General features: G+C 42.3%; 1 protein-coding gene across 1 annotated transcript; it reads left to right on the top strand.

The window, feature by feature from the left end:
• The first annotated feature begins 5306 nt into the window (after window positions 1-5306).
• LOC134357555 (DNA mismatch repair protein Msh2-like) lies at window positions 5307-8321 on the top strand. Its single transcript, XM_063069185.1, has one exon. The coding sequence runs from the start codon at window positions 5333-5335 to the stop codon at window positions 8141-8143; it is 2811 nt and encodes a 936-aa protein (XP_062925255.1). The 5' UTR covers window positions 5307-5332; the 3' UTR covers window positions 8144-8321.
• Window positions 8322-20897: the final 12576 nt, after the last annotated feature.

Raw genomic sequence — 20897 nt, 5'->3', positions numbered from 1 at the left:
AAGTCACTCTGCACCAACAATGGTAAATGAAACGTGTGGCTATTTCCTTAACACTTTCAAGCAGGGGCTCTGATATCGATGCTGTGTTCCATGAGATCGCAGCTGTAATGTGGTTTCCAGGCAGAGGGTCTCATTAGATACTTCAAAATTGGATTGTCTGCTTTTAGCTGGGACTTCCTCTGCTGACACTTATATCACTAATGGCAATGTTTCTTGCAATAAATCCTAGGGCTCCCTTCTGTTCTCTTCGCCATCACAGCTATGTTATATTTTAATTGTGTCAAGTTGCCAAGTGGAATATGCCTTTAAGTCCTGAAGCCCTTGTAAATTGAGGATGAAACAATTTGTTGAAAGCTACATTCAGCCAAACCTGGTCCTATCAAGAACTGAGAAGGTCTCATTTCAGTACATGTCTATGGACAATTCCCTCCAGAAAGGGGACGGGGAAGATTCATTAGGCTTTCTTACCTTGCATATCTTGTTCATTCATTCAAGAGAGTTATTGGTTATTGCACCAATATCTTGAGGTGTTCACCAAAATACATTCTGCAAACCCCAGAAAAGGAATTAAATTGGACAATGTAATAATTAAAATATAAGTAACAAAAATTACAGCAGAGTACAATTATTCAATTTAAAAGGTGAAATTAGTACCAAATTGAAACAAGTACAGTTATGTGACTTTAATATTTTACTAGTATGAATTTTGCAACAAGAATGGCAAAGCATTTAAATTCCCAACCTTTTTTTTCAATGTTTTGTTCATTTTAATTTAACATCCATTCATTTTCACACTTGAGATCTTCGAAACTACTTTTATTAATAATTATATATTATTGCGAGAATTTCATTTTTATAAATTACCCGTTGCTGTCCACCACTGCTGTCACAAGCCTGATAAAAAAAAGACACTCAAATGAACATAAAAAAGCAGTTCTCTGTAAACTTCAATTAACCATGATGTCTTATGACAGTCAGCATTTACAAGGTATAATTACACCTTCATATCTGACATTTCTAGACTACAGATAATTTAAGCAACCTCTGATTCAAGGGTTCTGTGCTGGCACTAATAATAACATCAATTAGCTTGGCACCATTACAATATAATGAGACTTCACTTAACTGAACCATTAGATGCAGTAAAACTCTTCATTATAGCTACTAATTTCCCAGCCACCAGCAAGCGCAACACTTTGTGAAAGTTGGTGAAAGAAATGCTAGCATTTTACTGAAACAGGTAACCAAGCAGTCTTTAATCAATAAGTAATAATTAAAGTATATTCATGCAATTGTTTACTTCTCATTCATTATGTCTATTGATAAATCAGTATCATTATTTTTGGAATCAAGAGTTGTTACTACAATGGATTCATTCAATGTCGTTTCCCAAAATTTCGGTCAGTTTCACTGTATCAAGTGTCCATCACTTCTTTACAACCGGAATTGATAGATGACACCATTCCCATGTACTTAATTTCAATTCCACACTATTTAATTCTTTGCTATTCATCTCCTATTCCGTTAGTTTACTTGAATACACTCATACTGTGAAAACAAGTTTGTTCAAAACTGATAGAATACAAGTCAACATATGAAAAAGAACGTGGTTAACACTTTGGGCAGGACTCTACTGCATTTCATATCACAAGTACATTATTCCTCAATGCAAATAAACGATTGTATTCAGCTCTTCTTCCATCCACAGATTTTATGCACTTCTTACGGAACAGCAAAACTCTGCAGGTGGGCACAATATGTCTTGAGCTGTACTGCTGCCTCAGAACAACAAATTTCAAGACATATATCAATGATAATAAACCTGATTATGATTCTGAAGAATAGTGGCCCTTCATTAATTATGGGGAATAGTTGCAAACTGCACACTTTAAAGAGCCAGAGTTCTTCAAACTAAGGTCCCCTGTATGGATCACCATCTTTCTTAATTCACCTCATTTCAGGAAACCTTTCAAAGTGGCAGCTGAGTGGTTGGAGCAGGCAACCCATATTGCCAAAAATCTTAATGCATTATGCCAGTGAAGATGGCCCTCAATAACAACAAACCTTGCACTCAGTTCTCTTCCCACCACATCTCTTATTTCATCAGCGGTTGATGGAGGCACAACTGCGCAAGCACGTGGACGTCAGCCAGTTAGAACAGTGAGAAGAGTTTAAATGCAGGAAGAGTTTATAAGGAGATGGTTATTTCTTCAGCAGTTTGATCGAGACACAACTGCGCAAGCACGTGGACGTCAGCCAGTTAGAACAGTGAGAAGAGTTTAAATGCAGGAAGAGTTTATAAGGAGATGGTTATTTCTTCAGCAGTTTGATCGAGACACAACTGCGCAAGCACGTGGACATCAGCCAGTTAGAACAGTGAGAAGAATTTAAATGTGGGAAGAGTTTAAAAGGAGACGGCTTTACGTTGCAGCTATATGGGACCCTGGTCAGACCCCACTGGAGTATTGTGTTCAGTTCTGGTCGCCTCATTACAGGAAGGATGTGGAAACTATAGAAAGGTGCAGAGGAGATTTACAAGGATGTTGCCTGGATTGGGGAGCATGCCTTATGAGAATAGGTTGAGTGAACTCGGCCTTTTCTCCCTGGAGCGATGGAGGATGAGAGGTGACCTGTTAGAGGTGTACAAGTACAAGATAATGAGAGGCATTGATCGTGTGGATAGTCAGAGGCTTTTTCCCAAGGCTAAAATGGCTAGCATGACAGGGCACAGTTTTAAGGTGCTTGGAAGTAGGTACAGAGTAGATATCAGGGGTAAGTTTTTATGCAGAGAGTGATGAGTGCATGGAACGGGCTGCCGACAACAGTGGTGGAGGCGGATACAATAGGGTCTTTAAGAGACTCCTGGATAGGTACATGGAGCTTAGAAAAATAGAGGGCTATGGGTAACCCTAGGTAATTTCTAAGGTAAGGGCATGTTCGGCACAACTTTGTGGGCCGAAGGGCTTGTATTGTGCAGTAGGTTTTCTATGTTTCTATGTTTCTATCTCACCCATGTTGCATGGAACGAAGATGACCTACTTGTGAAATGGAGAGCATTGGACAATCCGAAGACTTTTAGGTCTTTCTTTGGTGGCTCATCTTCTGCTTCCACACCATCTCCAATGCCATTTATTTTGTACTGCAATAAGCAAGAACAATGTCAATGGTGCACTTAATATGCTGATGCATCCAGACAGCTGCAACAAAATGTACCAGGCATGCGAAGTGCAGAAAAGGAGCTAATCGATTTTGCCATTACTGTTCAGTTCTAACACTATTGTACAGCACATAAAATGGTGTGAAGTGGAATAGAATTACTATCTCTGAGACACAAGGGACTCTGAAGATGCTGGAAAACTTGAGCAACACACACAAAATGTGGGAGGAACTCAGAAAATCAGGCAGCGTCTACCAAGGGGAATAAACAGTTGACATTTTGGCTGAGACCCTTCATCAAGACTAGAAAGGAAGGTGGCAGAAGACAGAATAAGAAGGTTGGGGGAGGGAACCTGGTTTCACCTATCACCTGTCATCTTGAACTCCTACTTGCAAAATATTGCTTTAACTTAACTGCAATTTCCGTTTTTGTTTCTCCAACACTTAACCTAGCTACCCTCTTCCTTCCTAAATATCAATCTATCCAGATGTCTATTCTATTGTAACTTTTTCTTCCCCAAATTTTTCATCTTTCTCTCATACTCACTATAAAATCCAAAACATAATGTCAAAATAACAATCTGTTGTACATTCTCTCCAAAATCAGTACTCTTCAATTTAGTATAGATTTATTTCAGGGGTATATAATTACATTTCCTTTTAAGTGAAAGAAAAAGTCAATGGAAACATCTTCACTGCATTGAAAATTCCATTCAAGGAATTAAGCCAATATCAACTTTACATAACTCTATGGACTTTGTCTATATTTCTTACTGCCTCTGTAAAGCAACCAGCATAATCAAAGTCCCCACCCATCCCAGACCTTCTCTCTTCTTCCCTATCCCATAGGGCAAAAGATACAAAAGCCTGAAACCACATACAACAAGACTCAAAGACATCTTCTACCTGCTGTTATAAAACTATTCAATGGTCCCATAGTATGATGAAATGGACTCTTGACCTCACAATCTACTTCATTATGATATCACAATTTATTGTCTTCCTGCATTGCAATTTCTCTATAGCTGTTGCACTTTATTGGGTATTCTGTTACTATTTTACCTTGTAGTAGTAGTGCGATCACTCAAGGCGAGAATGATGTTCTCCTTGGATGTTGTCTATTGCTAGGTCCTCAGGTGACCATAGAGGCTAATCTGGAATCCACATATTCTATCGCAGTGCGGACAAGAGTAAGTAGTGGCTGTGGTTAGTATTTGGGTCTCTCCTTAGTGTTCTCTGCAAACACAGCAGAGATCTTTCTCGGGTAGCCAAGCTTCCTCTTGAACAGATTTCTTCCCGATGTATCTATTGTTTTTAGACGTAATGTTGAATTTCTTCAAGTTAATTTCAGTGTTACCTTTGAAGTGTTTCCTTTGCCTGCTAGGCATTCACTGACCTCCCTTCAACTGGGAGTAAGGCTTCTGCGGAGATGTGAGTTAGGCATGCAGATGAGATGACCCATCCATCGGAGTTGGTATTGTTTTATTATGGTGGAGATGCTGTTCATAGTGGCCTCCTCAAGTACACTGGTCTTAGTGCATTTCTCCTTCCAGCTCATCCTCAAAATCTTTCATAAGGGTCTTTGGTGGTATTGTTCCAGGGCTTTCAGGTGTCTACTGTAGATGATCCATGATTCAGTTCCATACAGTAATGGAAGAAGGATGACTTCACTATAGAACAAAAGTTTTGTCTGAATCTATAGGTCACAGTATTCAAAAACTCTTTTCTTTAATTTTGCATTGGATCCACCAGCACTACTCGGGTGGTACTTGATCTCTGAGTCAATGTCTACATTTGAGGAGAGAATGCAACCAAGGTAGAGAAAGCAGTCTATGTTTTCAAGGCGATGTCATCACCTTTCGTAGAGGGCTGGATAAATGGATGATTGGGAGATGATTGATTTAGGAACTGTATCTTTTTTATATTCAAGACAAGATCCAGGGCTCTATATTCCCTAGCAAAGGCATTCAGGATGCATTGGAGATCTTCAGAGCATGCTGCGAAGGCATTGCCATCCACATACTGAAACTCTATGCTAGTGGTAGAGCTGATCTTGTTCCTGGCCTTGAACCGGTTGCAGTTGAAAACACCTGTTGTCCGGAATTGGCGCCTTCGGCGGCCTCCCCTCGCGCCTCATCTCCCGCGCTCGATCGCCTCGCGAGCTGCAACGGGTAAGATGGCTGTGCAGCCGCGCGACCGACTCAGCGGCGCTGACGGCGGGCAGGATGGCGGCGCCTTCGTGGCCTTTTACAGGTCCATGCCCGAGCAGCCTCCCACCACCTTCCGCGTCTTTGACCGGAGCGACTACTACACGGTGCACGGGAAAGACGCATTGTTCACCGCCAAGGAGGTCTTCAAAACCAACGGTGTCATCAAGTCCCTGGGATCAGGAAACAATAAGATTGAAAGTGTTGTGCTGAGCAAAATGAATTTTGAATCTGTGGTCAGGGATCTTCTATTGGTCCGACAATATCGTGTCGAGGTTTATAGAAACAAAGCAGCAGGTAAATCCTCAAAGGAGAATGATTGGTACTTGGCCTGTAAGGCTTCTCCGGGTAACCTGACACAATTTGAAGAGATTCTGTTTGGCAACAATGATATGTCCACTGCAGCTGGTGTAGTGGGTGTTAAATTAGGCACTGGAGATGGGCAGAGGTTAGTTGGCGTTGGCTATGTTGATTCCACACTCCAGAAGATGGGTGTATGCGAGTTCCCGGACAACGATCATTTTTCTAATCTGGAAGCTTTGCTGGTGCAAATTGGACCCAAGGAATGTGTGCTTTCAGGTGGCGAGAGTGCAGGAGATATCACTAAACTCAGACAGGTAGTACAACGAGGAGGCATTTTAATTACAGATCGGAAAAAAAGTGAATTTACAAATAAAGACATTGTACAGGACTTGAACCGACTGCTGAAAGGAAAAAAAGGAGAACAAGTATCAAGTGCTGCTCTGCCAGAGATGGAAAAGCAAGTTGCCATGTCTTCTGTTTCTGCTGTCATTAAATATTTGGATCTCCCGTCAGACAGCACTAATTTTGGTCAATACGAGCTAACGGCCTTTGATCTGAACGAATACATGAGGCTGGACAATTCAGCAGTCAGTGCACTGAATCTTTTCCAGGGCTCATCAGAAGATTCTAGCAATACTCAGTCACTAGCTGGTTTATTGAACAAGTGCAAGACCTCTCAGGGACAACGCCTTGTCAATCAGTGGATCAAACAGCCACTGATGGACAAGAACAGGATTGAAGAGAGGCTTAACCTGGTGGAGGCTTTTGTGGAAGATACAGAGCTTCGACAGAATTTACAAGAGGATCTTCTTCGGCGTTTTCCTGACCTCAATCGCTTGGCGAAGAAGTTTCAGCGTCAGGCAGCGGTACTACAGGATTGCTATCGTATTTACCAGGCTGTCAATCATCTCCCAAATATGGTGCAGGTGTTGGAAAGATATCAAGGAGCACACCAGATGTTACTGAAAGCTGTATTTATCTCCCCGTTGACTGACCTTATCTCTGGTTTTGCCAAGTTTCAAGAGTTAATTGAGACCACATTGGATCTAAATCAGGTGGAAAATCATGAGTTTCTGGTTAAGCCATCTTTTGATCCAAATCTAACTGAACTGAGGGAGAAGATGGATGACCTGGAGAAAAGTATGCAGTCAGCTCTCAACCAAGCAGCCAGAGAGTTAGGTCTCGAAGCTGGAAAGACTGTGAAACTGGAGTCAAACGCTCAATTGGGATATTACTTCTGCGTCACCTGCAAGGAGGAAAAGGTCCTTCGTAACAATAAGAAATTTAATACTATAGATATTCAGAAGAATGGAGTCCGGTTCACGAATAGTAAGCTGAGCTCTTATAATGAGGACTACCTGAAGAGTAGGGAAGAGTATGAAGAAGCCCAGAATGCAATTGTTAAAGAAATCATCAATATCTCTGCAGGGTATGTAGAACCTCAGCAGACGCTAAATGATGTAATTGCACAACTGGATGCTGTGGTCAGCTTTGCGCATGTAGCTAACGGAGCACCTGTGCCTTATGTGCGGCCCGTGATCCTTCCAAAGGGTCAAGGTCGGATCATCCTGAAGGCTTCCAGGCATCCTTGCACTGAGGTCCAGGACGATGTGGCCTTTATACCCAACGATGTTACATTTGAGAAAGATAAACAGATGTTTCATATAATAACAGGTCCGAATATGGGCGGTAAGTCAACATATATCCGGCAAACCGGTGTCGTAGTTCTGATGGCCCAGATTGGTTGTTTTGTACCCTGTGATTCTGCAGAGATAAGTATCGTTGACTGCATCCTTGCTCGGGTCGGTGCTGGTGACAGTCAGCTCAAAGGTGTTTCGACGTTCATGGCAGAAATGTTGGAAACTGCAGCCATCCTGAGATCAGCAACAGAACACTCTCTGATCATTATTGATGAATTAGGAAGGGGAACCTCCACTTATGATGGCTTTGGCTTGGCCTGGGCCATATCAGAATACATCTCCACCAAGATATGTGCATTTTGTATGTTTGCCACTCATTTTCATGAGTTGACTGCCTTGGCTGATCAAGTACCAACAGTGAACAATTTGCATGTGACTGCCCTCACCACTGATGAAACACTAACCATGTTGTACCGTGTCAAGAAAGGGGTTTGTGATCAGAGTTTTGGGATCCATGTGGCTGAGTTTGTTCAGTTTCCCAGACATGTTATTCAAAATGCCAAGGACAAAGCCCTGGAGCTTGAGGAGTTCCAGAATATAGGGAAGACTGAAGATTCTGAGGAAGGACCATTGGCCAAGAAATCTCGTCAAGAAAAACAGGATGGTGAAAGAATCATTGCTGATTTTCTATCAAGCATCAAAGCATTGCCCATTTGTGACCTGTCTGAAAAACAGGTAAAGCAGAAGCTGATGATGTTGAAGTCTGAGGTGCTGGCACAGAATAACAGTTTCATCAATGAAATAGTTGCAAGATCTAAGGTGACGACTTTAAAGTAAACTTCAGAGTGAATGAGTTTACTGATGGGATCCCTGGCAAGTAATATGGACAGTCAAGGGAAACTAAGCAGAAGCATTGAGCACAAGCTACTGTGCAAAATTGTACCTGAAGACAAAAGAATTGTTCTTGTCAATGGCTGTGTTAATCATTTTAACAGAGTTTGAGAGGTGCACTATCCACACAGAAGACACAAGTCCGCTTGGAGGGCCTTTCATGCTTTTTCTACTTCATTTATTCTGTGTATTGCAATGTGAGTCACACTGCAGTTAGTTTTGTTGTGATTTTTTTTTCAAAAAGATGACATTTACAATAAAATGATTAAAAATCCAAAAAAAAAACACCTGTTGTCCATTATATACACAATTGAGATTCCCCGTGGTAGGTCTTGGCCAATGAGGTGAAGGACAGCAGCAATAAAGATGGCAAATAGGGTGAGTGCAGTGTTTGACTCTTGTGTTGACAGTGAAGGGTTCTGATTCCACACCACTATTGTTGAGTACTGTGGCTGACATGCCATCATACTGTAGCCTTAGTATTCATAAGTACTTGTCAGAGTGGCAGTGTCTTCATAGTGCACATCAGAGAGCTTGGTGGTCTACTATATCAAAAGCCTTTCTCAGTTCAAGGGCTGCCAAGTACAAGGGCTGCCTTTGTTCATAGCACTTTTCCTATAATTGGCATGCTGTGAAGATCATGTCTGTGGAACCTGTAGGTGGCCAGACAACCACAATGCGATTCAGGGAATACTTCTTCAGACAGCGTTTGGCACGGATACATGCAAGCACTTTGCCTGTTGTTGACAGGAGGGAGACGCCTTCGTAATTGCCACTATCTGCCCTGTCTCTATTCTTGAATATGGTCACGATTAGAGGATCCCTGAGCTCTGAGGGCAGTTGTTCCTTTTTCAGGACCTTCAGGAGCAGTGTGTGTATGCGATGCTCCACCTTCCTTGAGGTGCTCTTTTGGGATCCCATCTGGCCCAGTGCCTTTGTTGTTTTTCAGGCATCTGATGCCATCATGGACCTCTTTCTTAATGGGAGGTTCCCCAATGTCTTCTCCCAAAGGTCTCTGGAGAATTTGGTTCCTCTAATTCGGCAGTGCTGCTGTGGTTAAGAAGTTCTTGAAAGTCCTCTCTCCATCAATCATTGATATCCTTCTGATCCTCTAGCAAGTTCTTTCCATCCTTTGAAAGCAGTGGTTTAATCCACAGTAAACTGGACCATAGACTGCCTTGGTGGCACTGAAGAAGCCTCTTGTGACAAAAGAGGTTTTACCTTGTTCTACCTCAATGCTCTATGTCAGGGATGGCCAATCTATGGCCATGCACCAAAAGAGGCGCATTGGATGATTAGAGGTGGTGCATTGCACCCCAGTGATAGTAATAAAAAAGTAAGCCTACTCATGCAAAAAGTATTAACCAAAAACTGATTTGTACAAAAAAAACTATAACAGGAATTCAAGTAGCTTAGATCTAGAAATGGGTTTTACTGAGAATAAATCTAAAACTTAGCAATTACTTTTAGCAATTTTATTATTTTATGCGCATCTTTTGGCGAACATTATCTTCTTTCACATTAATCTCTTCAATTTTTACAAGAATGTTCAATGATTCAAACTAGGAAAGAAGGACTTCTGTTCTGCAGTCGTTCCATAACTGGTTAGTACACGTTTGACACTTGTTTGATCCTGAGGTTCCAGGCGTCTGCACCAGCGGTGCGTTGCAGGCTTTTTCCAGTCAGTTTACAATTGACACTTGTGCACTACGGCGTTGTGCTTTGTTTGTCCTTTGTGAACATTTGCAGTTTTGTACTTTTTCAAAAATAAAGCCTTGTTTTTACATTCAGTTACCCGTCACAGTGCAAAAGAAAAGCAGAAAGTGATTGTAAGCGTGAATTCAATGAACAGTGGGAAAATGAGTTATTTATAGCAGGTCCATCAGGAAAACCATTGTGCATTGTTTGTGAAAACACTTTCTCACATAATAGAAGACATGATCTTAATATACACAAAAAACACAACATCAGACTGAAATAGAAGGAAAACTGAAGCTAGTGCTTGGGTCTGAGTTACGGAAAGAATATGTGATTAAGAAAAAGAAAGAAATCAAAAGAAGACAAAATATATTTGTTAAATTAAGGTAAGTAATGTTTAACTTGTTTTTATATTAAATCAATATATCATGTAAAAATGTTAAATATGTCTATAGTAACATATTTTTACGAGAATTGAATGGGGTACATGTATGGCGCATCTGAACTCATGCATGAAAAAATTGACACATGGAATGTAAAAGGTTGGCCACCCCTGCTCTATGTAATCATTTGATCTGTATGGACAGTATGCAAGACAAGTTTTTCACTTTACCTTGATACATGTGACAATAATAAGTCAACTCAAATTCCCATACCAACAGAGATCACAATACAAAAGTAATAAAGGACCTCAAATCCAAACTAAATTTATGAAAAAAAAGTGTATCTGAGACAGAAGCCAAGGATAGTTCACGGCCAGTCTCCTCTGGGGAGAAAGTAAAACAGCTTAGTTAATTACAAATGCCAAAATCTCTGGTGCTGCAGTGAAACCTCCTGAACACATAGGTTAATAGATTTTTGAGAAAGAAGACTCAATTCTATTAATTTAGGACTAGTACCTGAAGTTTTAAAGCTTAAATCAAAAATAATAGGATTGGAAAAAAACACAGGTTAGAAAACAATATCCTAAATCTAATAGAATTCAAATGTCCACAAAGGCGTAATCTCACTTTTCAAAAATTGCCAGAAGGTTCTTGATATTGCACAAGGCTGGAAGGAGAAATTAAGATGGAGAAAAAAAAACTGGGTAATATATTCTTCATATTTTTCATCACGTTTACAGGAGAAAAGGAAAAAGCCGAACAAGGTTAAGAAATTCTCAGCTTCAATTTTGTAAATGACTTCTTTCCTTCCAATTCTGGGGATAGAGAGTTGATTACCCAAATAATGACACTAAGAAGTTCATTGGTGATGCAACAGTGGTGGTGTTCATCACCACCAACAATGAGACGGCCTACAGAGAGGAGATGGAAGAGCTCAAGGCCTGGTGCCAGGCAAATGACCTCTTCCTCAGTGTCAACAAGACAAGGTTATTGACTTCAGAAGAGCTCGCACCCCTCTTTATATCGGCAGTATAGCAGTGGAAACTGTGAGCAGTTTCAATATCCTGGGAGAGCACACGTCGCACAATTTCTCATGATCCCAGAATACATTCTACACAACCAGGGAAGTTTCTGCAGTGGACAGGGAGGCTCTACAACAAGCCTACCAGCCTATATACAGAAAGGTGCCGGAGAAGGGCTAGGAACTTCATGAAGGATTCCACCTATTCTGCTCTTGGACTGTTTGTCCCAGTCCCATCAGGGAAGAGGCTATGTACATCTGTGTCAGGACCACCAGCCTCTAAAACAGTTACTTTTCCCAAGTGGTGAAGCTGATCAACACCTTCACCCACTAACACACCCCTCCACACCGCCAACCGACACTACTTTAGCATTTCACATCAGTCACCTTATGTACAAATACTCCTGTGCCTAGCATCACTTTATGGTCATTCATTCAATCAATCAATGTATATACAGCGGTATGCAAAAGTTTGGGCACCCCGGTCAAAATTTCTGTTACTGTGAATAGCTAAGCAAGTAAAAGATGAACTGATTTCCAAAAGGCATAAAGTTAAAGATGACACATTTCTTTAAATATTTTAAGCAAGAAAACTTTTTTATTTCCATTAGGGCCATTGTTTCACCTAGTTTAGTCTGCCTGTCAAGGCGGTGCACCAAGCTGTAGCCGCTATTGTACGCAAGCAGCTACTTTGAGCCACAGGTGAGAGCTGCGTGTCTGATAGAGACAAAAGTTAACATTCAAGACGATTGTTGAGCGTTTCGAATTCTTTGTAGTTCCTAATTTGTTGAAGTAGTGAAATCATTTCATTTTCACTCCCCACTGTTTCTGGCATATCCAAGTCTGAATGCTTGAAACGGCAGTGAATTCAAATTGTCTTTCTACTTATTTCTCACAAAAATCACTGCTTTTTGAACACAAACACACACACTAATGCTATTTAAAAACTATTCATTCTAAGCACAGTGTAGTGTCTAATTGAAACACAACTGAGGCTAGTTCTGCAACAGACTCCTGCCTCAATTAAGCTGCATATTGTCCCAAATAAACAAAAGGAACCCCGGCTATTTTCTTGATTTGTTCTTTAAGAGTAATCACACATGAGCAGCTGCCCTGATTAACTGATGGACCAATTCACCAGATCCACGGTATTTCCTTTTGGTTTATTGCTCTTTGCTTGTCCATTTCTTGGTGAGGAGCCTCAGTTCCAGAAATGCACATTTGAAATTTAGTTGCACTCTTTGCTAATTTATATCTGGAACGGACAATAGAAAAAGGTTTTTCATGTGGGTGATTATGAAACAATATGCAACCGCGCATCAGTCTGACAATAATTTTACAGATACATAGAGTAATACATGGTCTTGGTGTTGGAGAGAAGGGTGCCTAGACACTCAGCTCAGATCACAAACAAGAGAAAATCTGCAGATGCTGGAAATCTGAGCAACGCACACAAAATGCTGGAGGAACTCAGCAGACTAGGCAGCATCTAAAAAAGAGTATAGTCTAACACTTCAGGCCAAAACCTTTTGGCAGAGGAAGCGATCCCTCCAGAAACTGGGGTGAGAGGTGGAAGATACGTTTAGTGGTAGGATCCCATTGGAGATGGCGGTAGTTATGGAGGATGATGTGTTAGATGTGGAGTCTCATGGGGTGGTAGGTAAGGACAAGAGGAACTCTATCCACTGTTAAGGCGCAGGAAGATGGGGTGAGCTTAGACATTCAGGGGATGTAGGAGATACAGGTGAGAGCAGCATCAATAGTGGAGGAAGGGAAACCTTCATTCTTTGAAGAAGGACAACATCTTTGATGTTCAGGAAAGGAAAGATGCATCCTGAGAACAGCTGCAGCGGAGGCGAAGGAACTGATAGGTAGTCTGCAACCTGATGGCATGAGTATCGATTTCTCCTTCCTGTCAAATTATTCTTTTATCCACTTGTATGACCTGGAGTCTCGAAGGTGCAGAAATTGTTGTGGTGGGGGTACACGGACCGAATCGAGGTGGTGTGGCCAGGGCCCGAGAGCTGGGTACGAGCTAACGTTTGGCCATTGCTGGGGCAGGCTTGGAGGTGATTCTAAGCAGCAGAACCAAGGCGAAGTGAGCTGAGGTGAGGCAGAGTCAAAGAAGCAGGGTCTGGGCCCAAATGCGAGGAACAAGCTGACGTTTGACCGATTAAAGCACCGGGCCGGATTGGAAAGGTCAAGATGAGGGACGGGCCGATGTTCAGCTCGCTGCTCAGTGAAGTTTGCTCGTCTCTGCACTGAACTGAGCCTGTGGCCTGAAGCTAGTGGGCTCTTGGATCAGCTGTGGCTGATTTGTGGCTGCGGACTCACTTTCGTAACCTTCAGTTCTGAATATTATTGATTGCGCAATTTGTTCTTTTTGCACACTGGGTGTTTGACAGCCCTTTTTTTAATGGGTTCTGTTGGGTTTCTTTGCTTTGTGGCTGCCTGTAAGGAGATGAATTGAGAGTATACATACTTTGATAATAAATGTACTTTGAACGTTTGAACTTTGATGATATAAGTTAAGTGACAGTGTGGATAAAATGCATGCTTTTGATTCCATTGCAGTGGTTCCCTTTAATGAAGGCCTTACCTGTTCATACTGAATAAAATATGCACCTCCCCCAAAGATGCCCAGAGGTGTCTGATACATCATGAGCCATTGCTTTCAAGTACTTTGGGACTGCCTGTAGCTCTCCATTTGGGGACAATGGAGAGCTGGAGAATGTTTTATTTATTTTTACTTGAGAACATTCTGACTAAATTTCTTCAGTGTTATTGAACCTAATGGATCCCCTCCAGCATTTGGTTATGCACTGAATGTTGGGAGCCATTCTTCTAATGGGCTTCATTTAAGGAGATTGCTGACTGAAGCTACTAAATAAAGCCTGCAGATGATTGCAATGTACCTGCCCCAGTGATGACAAGTATGATATATACCTTCATAAGTTGTAAGTCATTTTCTTTTGACCCATTATGAGTATTTATGGGTGCCTGTGCTGCAGAGGAGGGAAACAGATCAGAGAACACCTAACTAATCATAGCTATACTTCAGCATGGGAGATTTCATGGGAAGTCAGAACTAAAACTGCTGATAGAGAAAAATCCTGTTGCTTCTAACAAAAGGAATCTTTATGAGAAAACCCGACTAGTAAACTAATGTCACATTTTGTAAGCTGAATTGAGCAATTGTCCATCATTGTGTAATTTCATACTAAGATGACATAATTTCAGGAAGTGTTTGCATCTAATAAAATGGACAGTGTGAAATAAGGGGGTCCCAGGAATTGCAAGGCCTTAGAAATTCAGAATATCACAGAGTACAAGGGAAATTGAAGCTGCTGGTTTCTGGCAAATTGAGGACAACTGCTATCCTGTCCTTTATTTGTTTGGTTGTGGATTAATCACTCTTCATGGTGAGGGTATTGTTTGAAAGGAAGAGATTAAATGCTACTTATATTCACTCAGGCTTAAAAGAATGAAACATATAATAGATCCTGGCATAGGTTTACTCGTATTAGAGAATGCAGAAATAAGCTGCACAGTCTTGGGGTAAGGGATTCGGCCTGTGATGACTCTGGTGGGTTGTACATCTTTGGAGTTCTCTATAGCAGAAGGCTTGCAATGTTAAGTTACTTATGTTTTCAAGACAAAGCTTCTTGGCCATTAAGAGAATGGATAGATTATAGGGATCAAGGGGGAAAATGGATCTGAGGGACATAATCTCATTAAATGACAGAACCTACTTAAGGACAAGTCCTGATTCTTCATCTTCCATCATGTTTCTAAAATCTCATACATAGTAAAAGATCAGTTTGAAGGTGCTTCTTGGAAATATCACTTAGTAAATGTGACAGATGCAATTCCTTTGTGAAATCAGGCATAACTGAAAGACTAATCAGGGTGAAGAAAGCTCTATTTCTTTATATAAAACAACACCCACAAAATGCTGGAGGAACTCAGCAGGTCAGGCAGCATCTAGGAAACTGAATGAACAGTCAACATTTCGGGCCGAGACCCTTCCTCAGGACTGAAAATGAAGGGGGAAGATGCCAGAATAAAAAAGTTAAGGGAGGGGAAGAAGGCTAGCTGGAAGGTGGTAAGTGAGGTCAGGTGGGTGGGTAAGGTAAAGGACTGGAGAAGAAAGAATCTGATAGGAGATGAGAGTGATCCAGAGGGGAAAGGGAAGGAGGAGGGGAACTGAGGAAAGTGATAAGCAGGTGAGGAGAGATAACACACACAAAATGTTGGAGGACCTCAGCAGGCCAGGCGAAAGAGTAAACGGTCGACATTTAGGGCCAAGATCCTTGATCAGGACAGGGAAAAAAGATGAGAAGTCAAAGCAAGAAAGTGGGGGGGGAGGGGAGGAAGAAGTACAAGGTGGTAGGTGATAGGTGAAACCGGGAGAGGGGGAGGGGTGTAGTAAAGAACTGGGAAGTCGATTGGCAAAAGAGTTAAAGAGCTGTAGAAGGGGGAGTCTGGTAGAAGAGAACAGAAGACCATGGAAGAAAGGGAAGGGGGACGAGCACCAGAGGGAGGTGATTGGCAAGTAAGGAGATAAGTTGAGAGAGGGAAATGGGAATGGGGAAAAATGAAGGTGGAAAGCAATTACCAGAAGTTAGAGAAATCTATGTTTGTGCCATCAGGTTGGAGGCTACCCAGACGGAATATAAGGTGTTGCTCCTCCAACCTGAGTGTAGCCTCATCGCGGCAGTAGAGGAGGCCGTGGACTGACATGTCAGAATGGGAATGGGATGTAGAATTGAAGTGGGTGGCCACCAGAAGATCCTGCTTTTTTCTGGTGGACTCAGTTAGTGCTCAGAGAAGCGGTTTCCCAATCTATGCCCGTCTCACCGATATACAGGAGGCCACACCAGGAGCACCGAATATAGTAAATTACCCCAACAGACTCACAGGTGAAGTGTCACCTGACTGGGAAGGCCTGTTTGAGGCCCTGGATGCCAGTGAGGGGAGAGATATAGGGGCAGGTGTAGCACTTTCCCGCCTGCAAGGATAAGTGCCAGAAGGGAGATCATTGGGGAGGGACGAATGGACAAGGGAGTCAAATAAGGAATGACCCCCGTGGGAAGTGGAAAGTTGGGGGGCAGGGTAAGATGTGCTTGGCCTTCAACACTGCCTTCTACCCGCATCTCATTCATTTTGTGCACGTCTGTCCTCACTCCATCCACCCGCCACCCCACCAGGGATAGAGCTCCTCTTGTCCTCACCTGCCACCCTACCAGCCTCCACATTCAGCACCTAATTCTCTGTAACTTAGTCATAGTCATACTTTATTGATCCTGGGGGAAATTGGCCTTCCACCATCTCCAACACAATCCCACCACCAGGCATATCTTTCCCTCCCCCTCCACTTCTGGTAATTGCTCCCTCCCTCCTGCACTATTCCCTATTCCTATTTCCCTCTCTCACTTTATCTCCTTACCTGCCCATCACCTCCTTCTGGTGCTGCTCCCCCATTCTTCAATGGCTGTCTGTCCTCTCCAGTCAGACTCCCCCTTCTCCAGCCCATTGTCTGTTTCACCAGTCAACTTCCCAGTTCTTTAATTCACCCGTTCCCCCCCTCCTCCCTTCACCTATCATCTACTATCTTGTAATTCCTCCTCCCCTCCCCCAACCTCTTATTCTGATTTCTCATCTCTTTTCTCCAGACCTGCTGTAGGGTCTCAGCCCAAAACGTTGACCGTTAACTCTGTTGCATAGATGCTGCCCGGATCGCTGAGTTCCTCCAGCATTTTGTGTGTGTTACTTTGATTTCCAGCATCTGCGGATTTTCTCTTACAGGTGAGGAGAGGCCAAAGGCCAGAGAGGGGAATGGAAGAAGAAGGGGAGGGGGATTTTATTTTTACCTGAAGGATAAATCGATATTCATGTCATCCAGTTAGAGGCTCCAGAAGGGAAGCTACAGGCTATTGAATGCAGTGATCATTTTTGAGAAAAAGTGTGATTAATGAAGTGAAAACCCTTGGGTCCCTTGGCTGTGTAAGTCTAGGGAAAACACTCTCCGGTCACGCCAAACTCATGAAACTGAGACGGCTATCCCACCCCAGACCCCGGTTTGTGTGGATGCTGTGTAATTTGCTACCCTGTTACAAATTAGTGCCATGAAATAACCGACAGTACACTGCATATGATTAAAGGAATTATATTTATGAATCTTAACTAAAGGGTTAGTAAAGAGAAGGCCCCATTCTAATTAAACAGTCAAATGTGCACTAGTTGCAGCTCGTCTTGAACTTCTCTGTCACTCACGCGCTGGGCCCTCAGTCCACATGAAGCCACACGCCACCTTCCAAACATCGCTCACAATCCATCTCGAACAAACGGGTCTCGCACCGGGTCATATCCCATGACCTGTTCTCCCCAGCGTCTTCTCTCTCCATCTCCCACCAAACCAAAAAGACTCCCAAGCCCAGCCTAGAAAACCTCCCCCTAATTCTACCATCCTAATGGCACACATTCCCCATCATCCATTGTCTTCAACAATAACCCAAACAGGCTGACAGCAGAGCAGGCTGCTCTTACAGAACTGCTAAATGAAATACATAGAGCAAAACAGCAAAAATATAAACCATGGCATTACAGTTTAGTTTGCTGCCAGCACCATCTTAAACCGGAAGGGATCTGCAAACTTAAATATATTACATTTTGTCCTGCATCCAAGTAATTGATAAATTCAACATAACCAATTTATTCCTAGACTTTTTTTTATATTCATTAACCAATCCTCAATCTGTGACAATCTGTGTTTTTTGCTGTAACAGTCCACTGCAATACATAATATTACTGTAGTACCGAGCAGAAGTCTTGGCACCCTAGCTATATAGATATGCCCAAGACTTTTGCGCAGTACTACGTTTCATACAAGATTTCCCTTTCATAAATCTATGGTGATTCTTCCCAGACCTCTGATAGTTTTCCATGTGACCTTTTAAAATGTTTCCAACGTTTTCAGCTCTACTAACTAGGCCAAAGCCCCCACTTTCTCCCTCCTTCCTTTTTTAAAAAGAAGGGATGCAGTTACTACCCACCAATCTGCAGCAACCATTCTGGAATCCACTGTTTTAAATAACAATCAATGAATTGACAGTCGTTGCTATTATTTCCATCAAAGTCAGGATATAGAGCATCAAGGACTTCTAGCTTATCCTAATATAATTTCTCAACTTCACCTATAATCTCCATTTTTCTAAGCGGAAGAGGTGTTTGATGTCTACTTTTATGAAGTTAAGCAGAAACATTTATTTAATTTCTCAGTTTCATCCGAAATCCATGAAATAATTTCTAATGTAAGTAACACATTAATTATTGATAATTTTTATTTCCTTTTTGAAATGTTCATAGAAGATCTTCCACTCTGTTTTTATTTAATCAGTCTACTCTTGTATTCTGGGCCGGCTGGTGGAGTAGTGGCATCAGCACTGGACTTCAAGGCAGATGGTCATGGGTTCAAACCCAGCCGGGTCCCAACCTGGGCTGCAGCAGTATCTGTGGAGAAGAAAGGCCTGCCAATCTACTCCTGTATCTTGCCATGAAAACCTTATGGTCCATGAGGTCACAAAGAGTTGGACTCAACTAAATGACTCAACAACAACTCTTATATTCTGCTTACCTTTTCCCTATCAAGGCAAAATTTTTGTCATCATTAAGCCTACTGCAAGTTTTTTTTAGCAAAACCATAAGCCTTTCTCCTTGATTTCATTCTACTTTTAACTCTTCATAATTGCCCCAATAGTTGGACAATTATTCCTGTAAAACTTTTTGTCATAAAGAAAGGATATCTATTACTTACACATTATGTATTACTTTTTTTTGGTTCCTGAGGGTTGCCATAGCCAGGGAAGTAGTGGGGATAAGTTCCAACTATTTATTAAATGTTCCCAGTGACATGTGTCTCAAATAGCCACTGACAGCCAAGTCCAGCTCCTGGCCTTCATGTGTGGCTTAGCTACTACACCTGGTAGAACTGTTTCTACTGACAGGAGAAGAGGCAAATATGGTTTACTGGCACCTTAAAGAAAGCTGCTTTGGGCAAATGGGGCTCGTCAGCCATGGTTAGCAGCTGATCTAGGAGAAGGAAAACTCTTATCTCAAACCTCTGTTGCCTTGCAGCTATATCCACTCATGGGAAGGCTTCAGGGGTAAACCCCAAGGGAAAAATCCAGAGCTGGAGACCCTAAGGCAGTCCTATGTTGAGTTCAATGCTGACTGGCAAATTCTGCGCCACCATTGGTGCCAAACTCTGTTGATCTCTGCCAATCCTTTGGATTCATCAGCTGTGTGGAGAGGGGAATTCTGCTGCATGAGCAACTGCTTGCTCTCCATACCGTACTGCCCTGGCTTGCGTACTGGCTTGTGTATACAGCATTGGCAGCTAGAACACAACATCCATGGTCGAATCCAGCCAACGGAGGGCCTCCATTGATTCCTTTAACTTAGCAATTGCTGTCTTCCTGTCGTACCTCCTGATTTTGTTTCTAATCTAGAGAGCCAACTTTATTTCTCCATTTATTTATTTAGACGTACAGCACGACAACAAGCCCTTCTGGCCCTAGGAGCCTGCGCTGCACAATTACACCCATCTGACCAATTAACCTACTAACCCTCAAACAACAGGAATTCTGCAGATGCTGGAAATTTAAGCAACACACATCAAAGTTGCTGGTGAACGCAGCAGGCCGGGCAGCATCTTTAGGAAGAGGTACAGTCACCAGGCAGCATCTCTAGGAAGAGGTACAATCCTCTTCCTAGAGATGCTGCCTGGCCTGCTGCATTCACCAGCAACTTTGATGTGTGTAACCTACTAACCCGTAAGTTTTTGTAATGTGGGAGAAAACCAGAGCACCCAGAGGAAATCCACATGGTCACGGGGAGAACATACAGAAGCAATGGAACTCAACCTGGGTCTTTGTCACTGTCATAGTGTTACACTAACCACTATGCTGTTGTGCTGCCCACTTCTTGCCTCATGCCTTTGTACACCATAAGATGCAGGAGCAGAATTAGGCCGTTATGCCCATCCAGTTAACTCTATTCAGTTTTAAGAACCTGGCTGGAACCTGGTCATCTCTGAAACTTGGCTAAAGAATGGCTGCCATTGGGAGTTGAATGTCCAAGGATATATGGTGTATCGGAAAGTAGGCAGAGGGGGTGGTGTGGCCCTGTGTATAAGAAATAATATTAAATCATTAGAAAGGGATGGCATAGGATTGGAAGGTGTAAAGAAATTTTTGGGTGATTTAAGAACTAGCAAGGGTAAAAGGATCCTGATGGTAGTTGTATACAAGCCTCCAAACAGCAGCCGGGATGTGGATTACAAATTACAGCAGGAGATAGAAAAGGCATGTCAGAAGGGCAATGTCATGATAATTGTTGGGGATTTTAACATGAAAGTGGATTGGGAAAACCAGGCCAGTACTGGACCTCAAGAGAGAGAATTTGTAGAATGTCTAAGGGATGGCTTTTTAGAACAGCTTGTTGTTGAGCCCAGTTGAGGATCGGTTATGCTGGATTGGGTGTTATACAATGATCCAGAGGTGATAAGAGAGTTTAAGCTTAAGGAACCCTTAGGGAA

Source organism: Mobula hypostoma, chromosome 16 (genome assembly GCF_963921235.1).
Source record: "Mobula hypostoma chromosome 16, sMobHyp1.1, whole genome shotgun sequence".
Classification (NCBI taxonomy): Eukaryota; Metazoa; Chordata; class Chondrichthyes; order Myliobatiformes; family Myliobatidae; genus Mobula; species Mobula hypostoma.
Note: the sequence above shows the minus strand (reverse complement) of the source record. Positions and strands in the feature narration are given on the sequence as shown.